Raw genomic sequence first — 23,442 nt, forward strand, 5'->3', positions numbered from 1 at the left:
ACATTCTGGAAATGCTAGTACATTCAAAATAAGAACCTGTAAAGTAACTGATATTGGAGATACTGTGTAAAATCATCTCATGCATCCCAATTATGCAGTCAATCATCTCAAAGTGCATTCCTATTGAGATCACTCATGAAAAATCAAAGCTTCATCTATGCCTTTGCTAAGCAATAAATGCAGAACTCGAGTAACCCGCCCTTATACATCCTGTCATTCACTGTAAAATAGAAAGGAAAATTCAGTATTGTGTTAGGTCAGCCACAGGAGGGACAAAGAATAGATACTTTGCTAGAGTTCAGTGATACAGGGATCTCCTGTGTACCACATTTTGCAGTGCAGCACCTTCAGGGCAACACTCTCATGCCCCAGATTTCCTTGGAAGGTTACTACCCTGTCTCTCCAGCATTTCCTCTTGCTGGAGGTTGCTGGTTAAGGCATGTGTGCTTAAATGCTCCTGAACCAGACTTCAAACAGCAGGATGGTTTGAGCAGTGACCTCGATGACCACTACAGCTGGCCCTGCCTATGGCTGAGTGACCATGTCCACAGTACCACTCACCTGTAATTAGGGTTTCTTACTTTCAATCATGACAACTTTGGAAAACTGCCAGATTCCAAATCTCATACAGAGATGAACAGCCCCTCCCCTTTCGCATTGAGAGGTGGCATGGAGAAGTGAGAGCTGCTGGTGGGCAAGATCCTTTCCTCCTCTGGATCCAACCTCTGCAGATTGCAGAAGCTCTCATATACAAGTGAGCTGAAGGCAGCAGGGTGCATTCTTTAGATACTGCTTCTACCAAGAAGGGCCAAAACATTGAATATGGAAGAGTGAAAATGAGTGGAAACAAGACCATGACTTTGTAAGAACTAAGAAATATGAGAAAACAGACATTGTGGCCAATCCTAAAGTTACAAATATGTGACACCACAAATTCCGTTAGTTTCCCTGTTACATTGGACCTCATTTTTTCCAAGCTAAAACTCACAGATCAGCTTCAGCACTATTTCTACTGAAGTCAGTACTGGAATCCAAGATTTAACTAACTTTTATTCCTGGGACAGATGAAGAACTTCCAATACACCGCAAAGCTCCTAAGTCTGTATATTTCTCTAGCATTTTCAAGAAAATGGTCAAGAGACCAATTTTAAAATAAAAGAAATATAAAATTAGCAAAATAATATATGAAGGGAAAATGCCTCAGCACTCCATGTTACTTTGAAGTTTCACTACTTAAAGTTGCTTTACAGATGAGAAATTTTGAAATATGCACTTCCATTTCTCCTTTTTGGATGGTGAAATTGAGTCAATAATTTTCTTAGATTAATGCCATTTCTCAAAAATTGTACTGATTGTATGGAGGGAAAAAAGTTCAGGAAAACATGACTAAAACCAACACTGAATGTACAGAGATGATCTCGTTCTTGTAGGGGGTTGCATCTTCCTTTTAAAAATGCATAAAAACGTGATTAAAAGACAGAGATCTCCATTAATGATTAATTTCTAACTCCAGTTTGAAATTCAGTTAATTAACAGCTGCTAGAGTTAAAAACTGTACTGAGAGTTTCTAAAGAATCCAAGGATGTAAGAGCTTGCCTCAGTACAGATACCACATCTAATGTTGACTCACAGCAAGATCATGCAATTTCATTTATATCAGGAATGGCTAAAAAATATAGTACCCAAATCTAATATTGACATGATTTCCTGACACACAAAATAGCTGAGATACAGACAAGAGACTCAGATTGGCATCTGCATGCTTTAGAAAAGGGGATTCAATGGATGCAGAGATTGACAAACTGTCAACCAGCAAAAAAATGCTGCTTTTCTCTGATTATATTTGTGTTTTAAATTTTAGTGCAGAAACCAAACAAGAGTCATGATCCCAACAATGTTCCCCCCAGATAGCAAATGCGCTTTTCCAGACTGTAAAAAAAGAGATGGACCAAGCGAATCCAAGAGTCCACTAATTGCCACTGATTTGTGAAGACTTAAGATCAGGCCTCTGGCCCATAAACTCTGAGATCTATTAGTGGAATATGTCCTTTCTCCATCCTGTGTTTTGTTGAGGAAAAGCATTCCAGTTACAGCTTATGAATGAAATTGGAATTTGCTGTTGACCTGAGTGAAGTCAGAATTTAACCCTGTAACTTTAAAAAATGTAAAGAATTTTCTATTTCTCTATTATTCAATTTTAGTTGGGGTGAAGGCTCTTCCTAACAGTGTCTCTGTCATCCTACAAGTTTCTCAGTATTTCCTGTATAAAGATCTGTCTTCTGAGATTTTTCTGAGTAGCTGCTGCCACTCTGCTGCAGTAACTTACTCCACACTGAGACTGACCCAGCTGAGCAATCTAGTACAATGATAAAATTAACTGTAAAGGGAGCAAACTTATCACTCCTAGGTCTCAAAGAGAAACACAGATGATGATCATTTAAGCTCCAATTCAATGAATAGCTTAAACACATGCTCAACTGGAAAATATGTATCAGTCGTCCCCTTGACTTATATTTTGCTATTTAAGATAAGCCAGTGCTTTGCTGCCTCACCACCAGATAACTGAGCCTACATACAGCTGTGTGGTGATTAATTTTACAAAGGGCTAACTAATGATTGTTAGCTGTTTTAATAAATGCCTAATCAATTGGCAATTATATGTTACTGTGGAGTGCAAAGCATAAGAGGTCTGACAAATAGTGTCTGTAATGCTCCCATAAAATTGACTAATAAATTTGGGTGGTTTTATGAAGTCCTAAGGCTCACCTGCACTGGAGAAAACATTCTTTTCAGCCTAAGGCCCTTCTATATCCAGTATTTAATCATGCAAGAAGTCATAGACATGAGTCACCCCGAGACTGACAGCAAGTCCCTCATGTGAATAGAGATGGGATTTGCAGCACAAAAGTCCATCTGGTTTAGGACATTTCTAAATCTTGGAGCACTTGAACAGCATAAGATGCAGAGAACCAAAACTACACAGAGTGGGCTGTTACCAAATATTTTTCAACTACAGAAAACTGTCAGGAGAAACACCAATATATTTGCAATTTTGAATCTGTTCAAACAATTTTTCTGAAAAACTAGAAAGCTTAAAGTTAGTATAAATAATAATCTTTTAAAGTTCTCATTTAAAATACATGATGTTTTTATTTTCATTGTTTAACAAGACAAAATGAGAATAAAAGTAGGTTATCAAAAGTGGGTGCTGGCATTCATACCTTTTTATAATTGTCATACACATACTGCATATGAATAGCCACAGATTTCTAGTGAAAGTCTATGAACAAACACACATACATATACAGAGATATAGAAACGTACTATACATACATACATGAGTGAATATACATATTTATGTGCATACAGTATACAGACGAGATACTATACAGGTACAGTAAGTGCAATATACTGTATAAGGCTATACAAACACCGAGAGAGTCTGGTGAGGTGGTGACAACCATGAGGACACAGCTTGGATGGTTTGTGACTGAATGCAGACGGTGGGGACAACCTGGCCCTTCCACATCATGTTTTATGCATCAGGCACACACAGTTCAAACAGAAACATGGAACAATACATTCAGTTCATATACAAAAAAAGGAGGACAAGTGGGAGTGCGTAGAGGCAACTGAAATGCGTATGAGCAGACAAAAAGGTTGTTCTACCTAGGATACAGAATGTTTGGTTCATTTACAGAAAATGCCTATATATAAACACATGCTTTCATGAATTCATGCCATTTTTATTTCTATCTTTTCCTTTAAGAATATTATAAAATTCTTGCCCTGAGTTAAACATAAATACACACAGAAAAGGGGAGGGGGAAAAAGGAAATTGCATGCTTCTGGGTTTTTTTTAAATAATTTTTTAACCAAGGCACAATGTCTTCAATAGTGGTTGCAAGACCATTTGAAATAAACTTAGCAATTGCTATTGTTCTGGTACTGTGACTAAACTAATTGTTTGCACACAAAAGTCTCAGAACAAGTTTTGAAGTGAATTTACAAGTTTTAAGAGAGAATAAGAAAATTTATGAGAAATGCCTTAAAGAGAGATTCCCTGAAGAGAAAGGAATGCTACTGAATCAAATTCCTTTATAGGCAACTTATTCATGTTTGGACTGAAATTATTTCACATAAATGGCATTATATATTTGTTTAGTATTACTGGAACTTGTTACCTATTATTGGTAGAACCATATACAATGCTGTTAGATCCACTAAAAATGAGACTAAGAAGTTCCAAATCATTTCTAGTTTCTTGTAGTAGGCAGGACAGGACAGGACAGTGATCTCACTGGTTCACTAAGCTGAAAGAGTCACAGCTCAGGCGCACTTGGTCAATGGTTATGGAAGATTTTCAAGGCGTGTATTTCTCCATCTCATTAACCTGCATAAGTATTTTATTGGAAATATTAGTTCCTATGTATGCCACTCTACATGCCTGTACTCAAGTCTGACTCTCAAAAGAAAGGTCCAAGTGCAGAGGTCATGCTTGACTTGCCCCATATTTGAGCCCTGAGGCTCCAGAAGCACACAGTTCTCACCAACCTCCGGGGGCTCTGGAGGGTATGTCACCTTCCAGGGAATAACCACCTGCACTGAGCTGCATTGACTGCAGCACCTGACCCCATAAATCTCTCAGTTGTTCAAAGTGCTGAAACACACCATCTCAACCCTACCAAAACCAGAAGCATCATAACAACCCCCTGAAACCACAGACCATGCAGGTGAGATCTTCTTATGTCTGTCCTGTATCTTTTAAAGAAACTGTAACTCCCAATCTGAGAAACAACTTGGTAAAGATGGTAGTGAAAGCAGGAAGTGAAAAACCTCACAAGTGCTGTATTTCGCTCTTTGTCAGAATATTGTTATATTTGAAAGGTTTCAACAACTTCTGTGAGGGATCTCACCTCTTTCTTTACTCTACTGGCAAGCTTACAAAGTTCATGCAAGAATAAGAAGAGATCTCTAAGAAGAGATAAGAGTAAAGGAATGGAATACTCTTCCTGCCCCTCTCTTCAATTACAGCTGAAATAGTGGCAGCCACACTGGCACTTGAGAGTGAGGAAAGGCATGAAGAAGACAGACTCTGAGTCTGGTGCTCAGAGACCAGTCACTCCATTTCCATGCCTGACACCCTCTTGCTGTGGCATTCTGTTTTCTACAGCTGACCTGCTTTCATCCACTACTGCTTCTCTCCAAGACATCTATTTTGTACCTAAAGACCATGCTACTGAGCTGTACAGAGAAGGAGAGAGCCACCAAAGCCAGGCTTGGGCCTTGAGACCAACCACAACAGCAGCATATGCTCAGATCCACCTCTGCCTGGCATTCCCCACACTGGGAACCAGAGGCCACTTCGGTGGTGCGAGGCCACTGGGCAGACACTTAAATCAGAGTCCTGGCAAAGCAGGACCCAGCAATGCACTGACCTGCTTCTGCTGCACAACCAACCCAGCTGAATGGGAAGAAAAGATGCTGGGACCAACGGGAGACTTGTCTGCCAGCAGAAGACAGCTTTGACACATTTGCTTCTCATGCCAATCGGTCAGGAGTGCCTTGGAGGTGAGGGATGATAGATGTGGCAATTCCATCCACTTCAAGGTTTGCATTTTCTTTTCATTCTTTCTTTTTTTTTTTTTTTTTTAAATAAGCATTCTTTATTTGCAGTTTGCATATTCAGAAACGATTTGCACTGCTCTGGACCTGTGCACTTATTATGTAAGACCAGATTCAAGCTGAAACTCAACACAATGCAATGTGGAGCCTTCCCCAAAACATTAACATTCTTCTTGTTGCTCTCATCCAAAATGTTGACAGCATATTTAGCTGGACTGACGACAGTAGAATTTTGCTTTTGTGTGCAAGAGGTTTGTCTTTGCAGGAAAAAACAACAGAACTGTGTAAAGTAATCCGACTGCTCCCTCTCGTGGGCACGGGGCTCTGCTGCACTTTAGAAAGGCACAAAAGGGTATTCGGAAGTCCAAACTCTCACAAATTCTTAGCAGTGCAAGTTCCCCAGACAGCTGTGTGATGCTGCAGGACACAGCTCATGCCTCATGCCCTGGCACTTCTTTCGAGGTCGTGGCAGTCAGTGTGACTCATTCCTGACTCCTATGAACATGCAGCCTGAACAAGAAAGTAAAATCCTACGGCCCTGAGTGATTCAGGTTTTCAAATACCCTCAGGCCAAACACTGCTCAAATCCAGTCATCATCTGGTAAAAGCTGACCCCTGTCCCATCAGTGTAGTGCCTGTGCCAGGGGCTTCTCTCTGTACCCCATCGTGGGTTCTTCCATGGCTGTCCATCCCCCCAGGTAGGACCCAGAGGATTTCCCTCCTCCCAGCTATTTGCAAAACTTGCATCCACAAGAATCAGTCTATGCCTACATTCCTTTTTCTTCACCTACACAGACACCAAAGACTTCTCCACTGGAGGGGCAGGACTTCTCCATGGGAGGGCCATTTGAGAGAGAGACATCATTTGCAAAGTGTCCCATAAAATGTACCTGTTTTTCTGCTTTTAGACATTCAAAAGCATTTCATTGTATCAGTGACATATAAAACTATGTAAAATCACTGTCACAGATACAGTAGATTGCACTCCAAATGGTTTTTGCACTTTCTAATTTCACAAAAACCAAACCTTAAACAATTCCTGACCCTCACACACTTACCAGTCTACTCCCACCTGCAACCGCTTTCTCATCTGTTACACTGACCTTACAAATCCTTGGGGTAAGACCAGTCTTTGTTCTACACATATTGTCTACCAAAGTGGGGACCTTATTTATGACTATGACTTTTAGACAACACTGCAATCATTATTGTGGTAGATCCTGGTAGCCAACATTAAGAAGGTTTTGGATCCAGTGACTATCCCAAGCCTTATTAAATGGGATGGTTAAACATAAGGAGCAATTAAGTCCCATTAAGTGAATAGTTTCTCGGGCAAAAATAGAAGCTACCATCTAAAGTAATAAATAGTGTATAGAAAGTCCAAACCAAAACCCCATGGGGCTCTGATTACAGAGTGAGTGGTATGGGACTCTTCCCACACAGTGGACATATATTTTGAATAAAGAAAAAGATCAAGTATCAAAAAGGAACAACTATAACCTTGGCTCCAGGAGCACAGAAACAGACATCTCAGAGGCATTGCACTGGCTTGTAGGGGAACACTTGGCATTTACAATAGGGAGAAGAAAACGATTACCACCGTTCCATGAATTGTTTCATATGTTTTGCTATTCTATGTCCAAAACACACAATAGACTTTCAGAACTTTGGAAAATTAGAGGAGAAAAGAGGGACAGTCACATCAGAGTGGCAATTAGCACAGTAGTTAGATACTCCCTTTGAATGCAAATGTGGGAGGCATGCCCCCTGAGATCTTTAACCAGCAGCCCAAGGGGATCTTTTTTTCCCTTTTGTGAACAGACCAAGCATGACAGAAGCTGGATCTTTCACTGCAAATCCTTGTGCATTACAAGAACTACAACAGCAGAATCACCAGAGCTTGATGTTAGTTCCAGTTTGAGATTCATCAAGGAGTGTATCTAGCAAAGGTTTAGAGTACTGAGCACTGCTGTGGGTTCATGCTATGTAACACATACAAGTTCTCTTATTAGAACGCTTTTATTTTTTGTGTTACCATTTCCCTAGCATTCAAACTTGATGAAGGAGCACTTCAGTCCGCAGAGTTCTCCATCTACCTGCAATGACTGTATTTCTTATGTATAATGAAAGTTAAAAAAAGACTACCGTGTTCAGATATGAAACAGTGAATCCTGCTTTATAGGTGCTCATTTCTCAGCAGCAGAATTCATTAACTGCAGCAATCAGGAACCCAGCTCTGCTACAGTGCCTGACAACTGCAGGCTGTTTGCTGACTCTTTGAACTCTTGTACACTACTGCTGGGGAAAATGGCAACTTTAAGCTGAGAACAATAGAAGAGCACAGATGCTTTGTTTATGCTCACAGAGTATTTGCTTTCAGATGCACATTTGCCAACTAAAGCATGATAATGTCAATTCATTGGAAAAGTACTTTGTCTAGGTGCCTTCGAAAATAATTATAGCCACAATGGTAACAATTTACCCTCCTTGCATTCATTAATTACAGGCTGACCACAATGCTTACAAGGCATACAAAGAATACAATATGCTTTATATACACAACTAAGGCTGGAGACACTACGAGCTGGGCTTGTGATATTTAGTTGACCCATTTCAGAGTTATTAATTAACTTAGACATGAGACAAATACATAGCTGTGTTGCTGAAGAATGCTCAGTACTTGTTAAAAGTCAATTTTAAATTATTCCTCTAGAGCTTTGTTTATTTCTTACAATGACCTTAAACTGCACTTAAACTACAAGGTATTGCTCTACTGATGCATGTGGGAAGCAGCCAAATATGTACTTCAGCTTTTTCTTTGTTGTATTTCCCTTCCATCATGATTTTGTTTTAAAATGGAACAATTAGAATGGGTGTTTAGGATTTTTCAGCTGGAGTACAAAATTAAATAATAGTTGCCCTGAAGGTCTCACATCAGTTTTAATGCTAGAATTTTTTTTCATTGTGTGCCTTCTGATTGCATTTCAGTTGGCACCGAAATCCTGAGTCTTAAACAAAATGTTATCTAAGCTGTTGTGTGGAAGAATGGGGATTTAATAAAGAAGTCTGGAGCAAGTCTCCTCCTTCTCCCTTCCTCCCTGCCTTCCCAGCCCAGGGCAGGGGTGGCGGGGGCAGCCCTGGTGTGTGCCACTGCCCTCCTTGCAGGTGCAGGATCTGGGATGCAGGATGCACTGGTGGAATGGAGTGGGCTGCACTGGGCAGGGTGGGCTGGTGGACTGGGCCTGGCCCCCTCTCAGCCCAGGGCTGAGCCTGCCTGTCCACAGCGGGATGGGGGTCAAAGCTCTGGCAGCACCCAGCTTCTCTTCCCTGGCTCTAGGATAAACAAAACTTTCCCTAATCCTTTTGCATCAGCCAAATTGTTCATTTTGAACAGCTGCTAAAGTGTATTTTTGCCCAGGCCCCCTCCAGGATGGACCCAAACAATACTGGGGGGCTTCTCTCCTGTCCTTGCTCACACACCCCGATGTGCATGACACCTCTCCCAGCCCAGCAGGACACAAACACAGTGACAAACCCTCCCAGCTGCATATCCAAAGTGAAAAATCTGCTTCTTACTTCCTACCTACATTAATACACTGGAAAAACTGTGTTGGAAAACTCCTGGTCTCCTGCTTCTCCACTCTGCAAAACTTGGATTTTCATGACCTTAGCACCGTTCTGTCAGTGAGGTCAAACACCAGCACCAGACACCAGCCTCTCTCAGCACCTCTGCCAAGGCTGCTCCCCTGGGCAGGAGGGAAGGTGCCAAAAGTGTGTCATTTCAAAGAGTACCTTTCAGCAGGATCCAGCCACATCCATACTGTTTCTCCCAGTGCCCATGGATGGAGTGTGAAAACCTATAAATGCCTACAAACCAGCAATGGAAATCGTAGTGACTGTTATCTGTCCAGGAGCCTCTAACACACACGGAGCAGGAATGATCCCAACAAGCTTTCCAGGTTAATTAACTGAATTACCAGGTTGTCCAAGGGAACAGACAAGCAGCTCTACATGCTCACTGAGGGTTTAGCTAGGTGAATTCCCTCTGCAGGCACCTCTCTTCATACCACCAATGGGGAAGCTGTATTATACCCCTGATTTAGAATACTCAGAGGTAGGTAGGTCATATGGGGAAAGTAAAGTACTATCTCAACTTGCTGAAGGCTCAGGCAGATACCAGGGAAGTAATGAACTGAGCTGCACTTTCTTTTTTTCAAATAAGCCACAAAAAAATTCAGTGCTGATGCTGATATATTTTCTAGCTTTTTCTTCATTCCTTCAATGCACCTTGAAACTCCATAATTCATAGCTGTCCATGTATCTTCATTCCCTCTTCTGAGTTATTCCTTCTAATCTCAGCACGGCTTCTGGATTTTACTTTGATCATCACTGTGAAGTTTAAATCTTCTTTTCTTGCTTAAATTGGAGCTAGATATCACTGCCCGGTTTTCCCCACAAGAAGACACCAGACTTTAAGAGGTATACACATCCTCAGAATTAAGATAGCATACCTTAGAAAAGCACAGTGCTGTCTGGCCACTGAAAGGCAAATAATAGGCAGCATGAAGAGAGGCTGCCCATTTGCAGATAAGGTACACAGATTTGTAGAAATCTGTCTGAAAATAGGCTCTGCTTTGCAGACAAGCTTAAATACCAAACTCTAGCTATCAGCAGTTTTGTTTTCAAAGAGTGTGTTTTCCTTCGGGCCATGGATCTTTGTTATAAACATGCACTACTGTGCTGCTATGCAGCTTAGTACATGGGATTTTCCAATCACTGTCTACATCTTAATGAAAATGAACCTCACTTTCTGCAAATTCATTTGCAGAAAAAAATCCATATAGTTATATCATCTCTTTTTTCTTAAAAGGGAAATCAGTGGGTTTTTTGCTGTGCTGAAGACTGTTTTAGAGAAGCATGGCAGTGACCTAGAGATGATTTTATGTACATTAGAACTCTGGATGTGAGATGCTCTGCTCTCCAGCAGAGGGACTTCCACAGCCCAGCTTGCTTGCAACACTTTCTTCTTTTGTGACAGACATGCTCAGTGCACACGAATCCTGTGTGCGACAGGGACGCCTGAGCCCATCGACAGAATGTAATCCTTTGTTACCCTGAGGTGATGTTGTGAAGAATGATAGGATGCCAGGGAAACTGCATCACAGTGATGCCTGTGACTCCAAATCCTGCTTGCTTTACGCAAGTGAACAGTTTTGTTCACTGTGGGGGTCCCCTGACAGGACTGAGCATATACCACTGCAGGGGCAAACACCTGACCATACTTGGTACAGAAGCCTCAGGCACCAACACAGAGGTTCCAGCAATATGGGAGAGCAGTTATTTATTGGGGCATCTGTGGACCATGATGTTTACTGTACTTTATAAACCTCACATGTGGTTAAATTCTACTCTTCTCTATCCACTTAGATGGCTACAAAAGACTGTTACTTGACTAAAAAAGACTGTTTTCATTCCCACATAAAGGCCAAACACAAATGGACTTTTACTAACTCTAATGTTAGTCAGACATTTCTTATCTCTAAGATATAACTTGCTGTACTTTCCAGAGTATTTTTCCATTCCCTGTAAGCTTTTCATGAACACCGGAGAATCTTTATAGAATGACAGAATCACTTAGGTTATAAAATGCCTTAAGATAATGAAGTCCAACCATTAACACAGCACTGCCAAGTCCACCACTAGACCATGTCCCCTGCCACATCTACACATCTGTTAAATACCTCCAGGGATGGTAGGAGGGACTCAACCACTTCTCTGGGTAGCCTGTTCCATTGCTTGACAACTCTTTCTGTGAAGAAATTTTTCCTAATATAAACACACTGTATCCTAATATGTGTGTCTAAGTGGTATGGCAGTTCACTGACCATTTCTCCTTGGATTATGGGGGCTTCATCCTGCTCCCTGTCCCTGCCTTCCAGTTCAGGGGCCTTGTACCCAGAAAACAGCTGATCTTACTATTGAACACTGAGGCAAAGAAAGCATTAAGTACCTCAGCCTTTTCATCATCCTTTGTCACTATGATTCCTTCCACAGCCAATAAAGGATGGAGATTCTTCTTAGCCTTCCTTTTGTTTCCAATGTATTTACAGAAACATTTTTTATTGTCTTTTATGGCAGCCAACAGATTAAGTTTTAGTTGGGCCTTGGCCCTTCTGATTTTTTCCCTGCATAACCTCATGACATCCTTCTCCTCCTGAGTTGCCTGTCTCTTCTTTCAAACTTCACAAACTCTCCTATTTTCCTGAATTCCAGATAAAACTCTGTTCAGATAGGCAGGTCATCTTCCCCACTGGCTCATCGTTTGGTGCATGAGCATGACCTGCTCCTGCACCTTTAACATTTTCTTCCTTCTTTCCTTTCTTTACAAGGCAATAGGTGATATCTAGAATGCTTCTCTGCTACCTAAACTCCTCTCTTTAGGATATTTATATTAAGAATATTAGGAAATATGGCTATATGCTACTTTTGTAGCTCAAAAGTGTTTCATGCTTCTGCCATACTACACTTCCAAGCTCCCCACCTGACTTCCTCTGCTACTTCCTTAACTCCTTAAACTTTGTCCTTTCACAATCAATAAATTCAGTTCCAAGATAAACTTATGTTTATCTTTCAGTTTAAATTGAGACAATTCAAGATTTCATCCAAGGCTGCTTCCTCCAACCAGTTCTTTCCAAATGCTCTCCCCATTTCCCACAACTAAGGACAGAATGGCAGGCTCTCTGTCTGGCTCAGCATATTGGTAACTGTTCTCTGATACTACCTACAGAATTTTCCATCAGTATTTTTACAGTATTGTCCATCAGAGACCAGCTACATAATTCTCTAATCATAAGCCCTTTCTTTTTATTTATAAGTAATCCCTCTAATGCTTACCATCAATACACCATAAATAAGTTCTGTGAATACTCACTGGTTACTCCTCACAATTCCTACACCAATAAGCAAACAAGAAATAAGAAAATAAGGCATAGGAGATTTAATGTCAATAGTTACATAGTTAGCCAATATTTGATTGGAATATAATATAGGTTTCCTTAGATCAAATCTATTTATTTACTAAACATCCTCATCACTTCATTGAATTATTGTTTTAAAAACAATGGGCTTTGAGAATTCAGTTCCAAAATGTTTTTCCCAAATTAAACATTCTGAAAACCATCAGTTTGGTATCCATGAAGATTTGAGAAAACCAATTCACAGTCATCTGCCCTTCCCAGATCTTGAATCCCTGTATGAATGTCAGCTGCATCCATCTGATCGACAAAGAGGTGGATAATACAATGCATCCTTTTAATCTTTTGGAAAGTCTAACTACTCATTACAATGTGGTTAAGGAAACCAGTATCAATACAATCAATAGCCAGAGCACACGAAAATAGATACCCTGTATGCCACAATCTGTCAGATTGAGGATGGGCTAACAACCCAGCCATTTGAAACACATTTCACCCATCACAGATTATTTGCTCGTTAAGATGGAATAGGTGTTGAAAGAGCACAATCAAAGTAATGTTTTTATCTGCCCTGGAGATATTCGGACTTCTGCCATTCCACTGAAATCAAGGTTAAATCAACACCTTTAAAAATGATGTTATCATAACAAATGGCAACATAATAGATGGACTGTAAGATATTGTCAGCTTGAAAGGAAGACTTAAGGAGAGAAAGGTTGCACTAGTTTTTCTTGTTTTTCACGAAGTCGTGACCATACCATACATTATTCAATTAACAAGATCACCCTCCTACGGTCACTTGAAAATTCCTCTTATCATCTTTGTTCCTTTCTTCTGTATGAATTGAGGTGGATTTTCCCTCCACAGCTTCAGTGAACTCTGGCCGCAGCTTCTAAGAGGCTCATTATCTCTTCTATCACATCAGCTTCTGCTTTCAAGGCTTATTGTTTAGTTCTTAGTACAAACGAGAGACTGAAATCCCTTCAAAACACCCAAGGTGCCTTTCCCACTGAGTAAACAGCAAAGCATCATCTCCGCTGTAAGACCCATTTAATCAAAAATATATATTACATGAACACTGGGACACTGAAAACCTTTGGAAGTGCAATTACCCTAATTTCTTCCTTAGATGAAGGAACACTTGACGTGTTATTTAAATGGGCCGTCACTTTGAATCTCCATTATGGATTTGATTTGCTTATGTACAATATGCTTTAGAATCGTGCATGGTTCTGTCAGGCTTCGTGTCCGGCAGGGCTCAGAAGTAATACAATAGCATCAGTTCATACAGGTTACAGAATGGTAACCTCTATGGACTACCCTGGCCAAATATTACCTTCCTAACTGGCTATCTGGAGTGAGTAAATCAACCTTACTCTTATGGTCTTTACTTTGGCCAAGTTGCTTATAGAAGCAACTGGCCCAGCTACAAACAATGCAAATATGTGATTATTGCAAAGCAGTCCTCAGGGAGTTTCCCACTCAAACCTCACAGACGTTCAATAGGATTTTGGGGACTGATTCCCCGAAAACTCGCCATCTAAATAAGAGTGCCTGTGTGTGTGCATATACATATATGCATGTGCACATAAATACATATATGTTCGTGTGTCCTTGTGCACACATACACCCCCCACGTACGCAGTGATGTGAGGGCCTGCACACACGAGTGACGTGATACCAGAGTGCTTTGACAGAAGGCATTCACATTACGTTTAAGCGAAACCTCTTCTCTCAATTGCTACTCTCAGTTAGTTCTGTCAAACTAATAATACAGGTCTGTGCAACAAAATGTTACAATATCAGTATTAGCATATAAAATAAAGGTAAGTGTAGGTTTCCCGTGTCTTTATTTCTTTTCCATTTTCTCTCTACTGGAGAAACTTGCCAAACCCAAACATTTCTATTTCTTTCTGTGTGGTAGTTTTGTTTCTGATGAGGAAAAAAAAAGTATCTCTGTTTAAGATAAAAGGAGATGTTGCCCCTTTGATTAGTTTTTCTGATTCCTAACAATATACAATAAATATAACTACAGTGGACTATTTAATAGTCCTGTAAGCATTACATGGTCTATAGCTGAAGAGAGGCTAGCTGCCTTAACTAAACAAAATCACTTGCTGTAAGAGCAGTTTTCAGGACAGTGATAAATCACAGTGTAATACAATCATGCATTAAGCTCCAACCAAATGTGAGACTGGCACAAATATTAAAGTATAACTGAGCAGAAGTCAAGTATGTACAAGTCATTGACAAACATTGGTGTAAGTGCTCTAGACAAGACATTTAAAAGAAATTTACATAAAAACATAAATTAAATTTATCAAAGTTTGATAAATTTCAAGACAGTAAAAAAGTACAGAAAACATGAAAAAATAAAAAGCCCAGACAGTTCATACAGTACAGTTTTACTACATTTATATTACAGAATGAAGACAGAAAAAGATATAAGGAATTAAGAGCAAAGAAAATTCTGCTGGCTGTGGCCAGTGGAATTTCATTGCCAATGGGAGATGCGCACACACAGATGCACGCACAAGCACAGAAAATAAAGACAAAAACCCAAAAAAATCATTTACTGTAACAAATGACAGACACAGAGGTGAGAAACATTTGGCATGTTGCAGCACATGGAGTCATTCACGATTGGCTAACGATGGTACCTGGCTCGGCTGAAGGTCACTGGGTTGCCTGAGCGGTGTCACGGAGGGAGGAGGCACACCTGATGTGGATGCAGACCGACCTAATCTGCAGCTTGCTTTAGACTCTGGAAAGGAAGAGAGTAGAAACACCAGTGAACGGGAGGTGGGTTACTGCTGCAGTAAACTGAAACACGCCGGATCCAGGATTCCCTTGAAATGGAGAATCCAGGCTTGGTTACTAGTTAAGATCTCAGGCATTTGACTGAATCATGAACAGAAGTTGAGATCAGAAGAAGAGGGATTAAGACAGAACCCATTCCATGTCCTGGCCTCTCTGCTCTAGTATCTCTGAAGCTGAAGTATAGAGCATAAACCAGTAGACAGACAGGAAGAACATAAAAGAAGCATCCTTGTTGCCTCACCCCCAGTGCCTTTTCTACCCCTCTTATAATACAGCAGTGATTAAGGGAGTTACAGTGGCTTCTGGTTTCATGGACATGGCAGCCCAAAGACTGACTGTGCTGAGGGAAAGCATGAAATGCCAGAAAATGAAAGAGGCAGTGTATGAAGTGTTGAGGATACTGTCACACTTGGGGATTTGGACATACTTGGAAATCTGATGTCAGTGGCAGTAAATTGAGAGACATAATGTAGGAAGAATGGAGACAAATCAAAACACCAGCAGTGGCAAAGTCAGTTACCCAGAATGAAGGAGATAACAGAAGCAGAGGTTACCTTGAGAGAAAACTCCATTTTGGAGAAGAACTGCACGGAAATTACACAGTTATTTAATTTTCCTTCTGCTGTTCTGCAGGAAGGCATTTCTAAGAAGGTTCCCCATTGATTTCCAGTGCAGGTTATTATTGTACATGCTGACATGAGGTGACCATGCAGCTCAGGAGGCCTAGATGAAGGTTTTTTATCTAAACCATGCTGACACCCATGTGCTACCCCAGCGTTCAACACCCCACAACTGTCTTTTCCTGAGAAAAGGGTCTGCCTGTGTCTGCCCAAGAAATTTTTTTGTCCCTGCCTTTCCTTTATGTGGTTGAGGAAACACCTCTCAACCCATGACTTGGCTCAGATCAATGTGTTTATTCTCCTCATGTTTCATAAAACTTCCTCCCAACCCTGCACCTGCTTTTTCTATTCAGTGTGCAAACACTGAGACCAAGAACATTTGCACTCTCCAGACACACTTTGTACAATAACAGACTCTCACTTTTAGCACTGATAGTATTGCTTTACCATGAATAACAAGTAATTATAACACCATACCTCATTAGAATTTAAAGAATTTTTAATTTTTTAAGTAAGGTTCAAAGAATTCCTCCTATTCAATTTCATGTTTTCAAGAACAGAGGAAGGACCTATGCCTCGTGCAATCCTGGTTTAGCAAATTTGTCTCTGAAGCACATATTTTCTCACATGTCTTTTTCTTATGCCTGTCTGAAATTTCTCCTGCCTCATTTACACTGCTGCCTTGCCTATGTTTGTTCACACTAATATCTCTATGTCCTATGCGGATCTCCAGTATCATCAGTAGCCACTGGCTGGGCCATTGTTTGAAAGGAAGAAGATGTCTATCACCAGCACACCCTTAAGGTCACTTGGCACACCTTGGAAACTTAAGGACAGCTGGCACATTACTCCACATACCAGCAACATGCTGAAAGGGGTTCTTCCAATCTCACTGATAATTTCTCATTGTCACCTTAAATGCTTATTTTCCTCAGACATTTCAGAATTCAACAGGGTGTGGAGAAGAGCTATCCACTTATGCCAGAGCACTTAAACCAATGAAAACATCTGTATGGGTGAATATTCATCAACTAAATATTAATAGGTTGGTTACCATCCAGCTGGCTGAGCAGCAAAAATATTTATGCTGTTCGACGAATGCATTATTCAATCCACTCACTCCTAGTCAGTCTGCAAACATCCCACGAGTCAACACAGCAATAGGCACAGAAAGGAGCAGACTGGTCTCGTCTGTAACCTTGCCTTTTGTACATAATCTGTTGGTTTGCTTTTTTTGGACTTGGGCAGTTACTCTGAAGGTTGATTAGATTTGTTTTTGTTCTGATTTCACACTGTCTGGGTGCCAGATTTCTGACCGTTCTTTTCAGTAACATATATTAAAAAAAATGGATCTCATTATTATATCTCATCTCTCATCTCCTGGAATTTTGCTGGGGTTTCAGGGAGGACAAGAATTGGGTCTTTTTTCAGTTGTTTTTCTGTACTGCTAAATAGAGATTCTTTTTCTGCTGTGACAAGCAGAATCAGACACCCAGCACATAAAAAACTCCAAGGCACTGTCTGCCTATGCTTCTGAATTATTTTCTTTGCTTCAGGAAAGCAGGGAGAAGTGTCATAATTTCCAATTTGGACCTATGTGCAACAACAAGAGATTACCATTTTCTTGCCAAAGAGACTCCTTTCATCTGGCATCAAAGAAATAAAACCTATCACACAGATGAAGTATAACTTCCTTTATCTCCCTCTAATATATGTTATAGTATTAAGCAAACTATTGTGATTTCCATGGTGACTCTCACCAAAAGGTGTTTCAGAGGTGGCTTCATCTAGCTTTTATTTTTTTTTAAAAGTTCAGAAGTTGGGTAGTCAGAGGAATTTTTTTAATATCAATATTGGCAATATTTTTAGACCAAAGAAATACTATATTCTACTGTAGTTAGTGGTCTGAGTAACATCTTCACACTGCACACTACTGGGAGAAAAAAACCAATACATAAATTGTTGCATAAGTGATGCAACACAACTCACTGCTCTGTATTCTGCAGCATGTTATTTTTCAGCTATGGGCAGCCGTTTACTGTATTGGGGCTACCTGGGTTTTGATCACTTCTAAGTAATGGTCACTTCAAATAAATACTTCTGCTTCGGGCTATCTAAAAACTAGCAAGAATTCTTCTTACATACATAAGAACTTTGGTGGTATTATTGTGCACAACTTCAAGTGACGCATCTCTCACGCTGTGACACAATAGGAAAAATGCACTGTTCACCTCTGGGAGCCAGGTGCAGAGGCAGTGGAGTGCTAGTAGAGGATGGTGGGCTACTGTGCCTCAGTCTCCTATTATGTCACCCACAGTAGCCACAACACTCCCAACGTGCCAGTGGCTGGGACCACAGGAACCTCACGTGAGGCAACCCCACACATGTAGTCAGTGCAGTGGGACGAGCTTTACTGCACTCTCAGGTTTAAACTGAGTCCCAGCAGCGCCAGTAGGATGGACATAAGCAAGTGGACACATCCAAAGGGCAGCATTAAGGATGAGAATTTTAGGAGAGACTCTCTAACGCAGAAATACAGGCTTTCCAGTCACAGATAGGATTGCCTTAAAGTTGTGTTCTTAATCATGTATTTAAGCACTCACATAAATGGCCTGTTTTCCAAAAGTGCAAGTACTGTCATCATTACTAAAGATGTAGAGGCTTGGCTGGCTACATTTGAGACAGGGGGTGTTGTAGGATTTTCCTCAACAAAGCACAGTGCTGAAATGCGACAAGATTTATGGAAATATTTTCAATAATTTTAATACCAATGTGCTATGGTTTTCTATATTCTCCAGAAGTACAACAACTCTGCATGATTTTTATTTTTGGATCTTAATGGGAAGAGTTCATTTTCATCCAAGGAAGCCTTCATTCTGCCTATCCTAATCTTAATTCAAAAAAATACTCTGGCTGTCACTTACATTGGAGAAGCTTCTTATCCTGTCACAGTCTCTTCTTTGCACATGAAAAGAGAAATATTGCTTATTTGCTACAGCTGCCAAGAAATGCGTTTTGAATTAAACAAGGCGATGTGACAGGCTGAGAGCAATCACATGCTAAAAAAAAGAAAAAAAAAAAGAAGAAAAAGAAAACATGCATACTGGAAAAATGAATCACAATATTATCTTCATACTGGCCTAGCCATGTTGGTTTTCTAAAAAGAGATGAGTAAGCTGAAACATTATTTTAAATTAAGAAGCATTATGGTGGAATAAACTACATAGTATCCTGTTACTTTAAAAAAAAAAAGTATTCAGGACTTCACCTGCAGAAGCCAATTAGTGCTGAAATAGCACAGCAGCACATCAAACTGAAATGTTTTCACAAAGGGAGCTCTGAACCTGTGGACCTCAGTGTTACCAGATATATCCATAGGTCAAAAGCTTAGCAAGTCTCAAAACCAAGTCACGTAATGAGTAAAACCATGCCTGAAAGGAACCTTCTATATAAGTTTTGAGGATACTTTGCCCAGAGGGAAAAGCTATTAGTGGAATATACTTTGTATCCTGAGTATGAGTGTTTATTTTCTTTGTAAAGTTTTTGTTGTAGGATTTGGCTGTGTGTGTTTGGTATTTCCTGGCTGCTTTGTAACACAAGTAAGTGTTGGGCATTTTTGTTCAGGTTTTTTATGTGTGTTTTTGTCACATGTAGATAACAGTTTTACTCCAGTCAGGATCCATGTGATTCCACAGCCTGGAGGTCACACACCTGGATTGTGGGCATTGGCTAGACGCCCTCAGTGTACAATTCCCAGTACTACTCCTTTTATTTTAGGTGACAGGCACTGCTTGGGAAGAGTTGTGTGCAGAGAACACGAATGACCATCGCAGGCAAGGTCTGGACCTCACCAAGCAGGAGCACAGTGATACTCTCATATTGCAGGTAAGGAGAAAATTTAGGGTTGGTGGGAGCACTCAGTCATCTCTGCATGAAGCAGACCTAACTGGAATGAACTGGTATTTTGCTGCTACTCCCTTCCTGTACCTATGGATGCAACTTGCACCTTGGCTTCCCAGGCATTGCTCCACTCCCAAAGAGCTGAACTTAAATATTCATTACTTTTGCAAACCCAAAATGATAGCCAGTAATTCCAATGAAGGGTGGGCATTTACTCCCTTCCTGATTATCTACAGTGCTTTCAGGTGGGATACTAATGGCTGGCTGAGTGACAAGCTGGTGGTGCTTCAAAAACAGGACACAATAGAGTATCTGAGGTTTAAAAGGCAAAGCAGTGCCTGTCTCCAGCAGCAGGTGGCAATGTAAAATGCTTCATGGTTGCAGTCAGGAAAAAAGCAGTAACGTTCCAGAAAATACTCTTCAATTCTCCTGGAGTGAAACTGAACAACTTTCTGTTTTACAGATTCCATTTGGCTGTTCACTACAATTGCACTGAATTTCCTAAATGTCAGCATGCCCCCAAATCACACTGCTTTCCATGAGAAATGATAGGATGCCAAGAAACAGAAAGTGGCCTTGACAAATGATGTCACAGCGCAATCAGGCACAATGATACCTGTGTGCAGCTGACAGTCCAGGCTCTTTGAACAAAATGGACAGAAAGTTCAAGATTCTGTTTGGAGAGGGCTCATTCTCCCTCTTATCTTACTAGCAGTTTCAGAGATGGGGAGAACCTACAAAAAATCAGTATTGCCACTCAGGGATTTGTTCAGGCCACCCCAATTCCCAGTTCATCTGTGCCTCAGCAAAGCTGCCTGATGAGCAGACTTGAGAAGTCCTTTCACACTTTCTGCTTTACAGTGGAGTAATTCAACCCCATTTTCTTTAATTTATTCCAACACTGCCCCAATAAATGCCTGTACCAGTGTGAACTAGGAGGCAGGCAGCAAACTGTGGTATTTCAAGGACATGTCTGCACAAAAAAAAAAAAAAAAGTAGCCTTTTTTTCTGTTATCTATGATGTTGGAAAGAGAGCAACAGCAATGACGACTGTACTGGGGCCTACCTTGATTTTTTACGGTCCTGTGGTAAATCTAAGCTCTAATTCCTAGTGCAGAATTACTTTATCTCCTTGACTCCAAAACGCATTTGTATTCATACAGATGTATTAAATCTCTCTTCTTGCATTCTGTTACAGTTCTAATTTAATTGCAGAGAATGAACTGTTACAGCTCATGTACAAGTTCACTGAGGAGAACTGTGTACACTTTGAATGCAATGCCCCACCGATTAAAGGTAAAACATGTTGCTCAGGCAACAGCGAGAGACACAGGGGAAAAATATTCAGGGCAGATGAGAGGCAATATTCATCAAATGAAATAGCATAAAACTGCAGGGAAACAAAAGTCATAATCAGCTTTCAGATTTTAATCATAAAAAGGAGTCAAAATTCAGCCAAGAAAATATATTTTTTTCTCTGACAGTCCTAGCAATGTAAGACAAAGTCACAGTTAACTAAATCAAGGCATGATTCAACAACTATTATAGTTTTCTGATGCCAAATGAAGGCCAAGGCCAACATGTTTTGTCTGTTTTTGGAGATCAACCAACTCTTTGAAATAAAACTGCTGCAGAAAGGTTGGACAGCAGTGTAATATTTTGCTAAGAACTTACTCTTTAATTTTAACTTCTTTACTACTCTGCTCCATACTGTCATCTTGTAGAACTGAGAAGGTTGTTACACACCTTTGGTCTAATTATCAGATGTCCCAATACTTTGATGTGGTAGCTTTTAAACCCACCCTTCTACCTGCATTAGCACAGACTCTCTAATACACTGGGAACAGAATTTTTACCAAAAGCTATGAGCTAATCTGGAAAATTCCTACCTACCAGAAGTCTTTTTGAGAACAGACAAGTAAGAAAATGACAGTAATATCCAAATAACCTGTGCTAGAGTCATAAGATTAGCAGAAAAGTCACATTTGCTGCCCCAGGAAGGATTATCTGCAGGGTCTGTAGCAAGAAAAGCTGGACTACATGATTGCTGCAAATGATATGTCACATCAGCAAAGACTATTCAAGTTATACACTGAGTTTCAGGTGTCATTTTCAACGATTCAGAGACAATGTGAGTCCCATTATCCCGCAGGGAAGCGATGCTCTGGGTGAGGCGTGAGCATCTCTGCTGGCTCAGCAGTTTAAAGACTCATCTCTGCCACTCACTGCCCAGCAGATCCCTCTTGCAGGAATGATTTCTTGTTTGAGTAGCTCATTCGTGCTCTTACGCTTACTGAACATTGACCATGAGGCTGCAGTACTATATATGCCAACTGTTTTTAAAGTGGATATTTTTCCCAATCCAAGTAATAAGCAGTGAAGTTACTCTTTTATGAGAGCTGTCAAATCTCAAAAGTAACAATGTGGTACTCATGCAAGAGCCATAGATATCTGTTTATAGATGTTCATTCACGCATCAGTTCTGTTTGTCTTGTCAATTTATAAACAAGGCTGCATCATAATGCCATGGTTTATGGCAATTTACTATTTAATATATATAAAATTTTGATTAATAAAATGGATAGGTGTGAATTTGAGACTTCTGAAACCCATAGTCACTTTTCTAGAAATTTCTTGTACCAGCATAAGTCAAAGGTTGCCTGTGTCCAGTCACTGTGCCCATCACTAAGACAGCCTTGCTTCTGCATAGTGTATTTCTGTTACTCTCTGTGATACCTGAATTTACAAACTTCTTTCTGAGGTGCCGTCCTGGGGTGACTTTGTCATAGTGTCCCCTTTCAATGTCACGTGGAATTCCTTACTTCTTTCAAAATAGATGAACTGCATGTTTACGTGCTTGTATTACCTGCCACCATCCCAATCTGTTCCAGCACAGAGCACAGGCAGACAGCACAAGGCTCACTAGTACAGCAGTCAATGGGCAGGGCAGATCCTAGAAGATAGTTGGAAGTCTAAAGAATCTGGATACTTATCTACATCTGTGTATCTTTAGAGATCCTCCATCTCACAGGGAGATTCATTTGATCTTCCTGGCTCTGCTACGTGACTTACCTGAGCTGTTGCTTCCAGCCAACATGGTTGGGCTGACAGAGGATCTCCCCAGCCTGCTGGATACCACAGGCGGGCCCGGCGTTCCATCCCATTCCTGAGCTTTCCCTGGCTCCCTAGAGGAAGTTGTCCCATGATATCCTCTCTCTTTGTTTTCCAGCTTTGGTAGTGGTTCAGTGCTGTGACTTCTGATCTTCAGCTCATCTAGTGGTTCTATGAAATACACAAGTGAACATTTTGTTACAGTGTCTGCTAATCATCCACATCACATAACAGTCTTTTGCACAATACTCCATATATACCAATCATAAATCTTTTAAGAACAATTTATAGCATTATTTTACCATCTAGGCCAAAACCCAGTAGTTTACGTAGGTTTCAATACAGTTTTTAATTATTAAAACCATACACCATGCAGCAGATGGATAAAATGT

The 23,442-nt window shown here is 40.5% G+C and overlaps 1 protein-coding gene across 5 annotated transcripts in view; it reads right to left on the bottom strand.

Annotated features, from left to right (window-relative positions):
• NYAP2 (neuronal tyrosine-phosphorylated phosphoinositide-3-kinase adaptor 2) overlaps positions 1-23,442 on the bottom strand; it is a 135,337-nt gene that overhangs the window by 12,755 nt on the left and 99,140 nt on the right. For all 5 annotated transcript variants that reach the window (XM_064666504.1, XM_064666507.1, XM_064666505.1 and 2 more), the window contains 2 exons: positions 23,012-23,221; positions 15,260-15,363 (listed from right to left, as the gene is read on the bottom strand). In XM_064666504.1, the coding sequence (XP_064522574.1) occupies positions 15,260-15,363; positions 23,012-23,221 (314 nt within the window). The remainder of the gene's footprint in view (positions 1-15,259; positions 15,364-23,011; positions 23,222-23,442) is intronic.

Source organism: Pseudopipra pipra, chromosome 10 (genome assembly GCF_036250125.1).
Source record: "Pseudopipra pipra isolate bDixPip1 chromosome 10, bDixPip1.hap1, whole genome shotgun sequence".
Classification (NCBI taxonomy): Eukaryota; Metazoa; Chordata; class Aves; order Passeriformes; family Pipridae; genus Pseudopipra; species Pseudopipra pipra.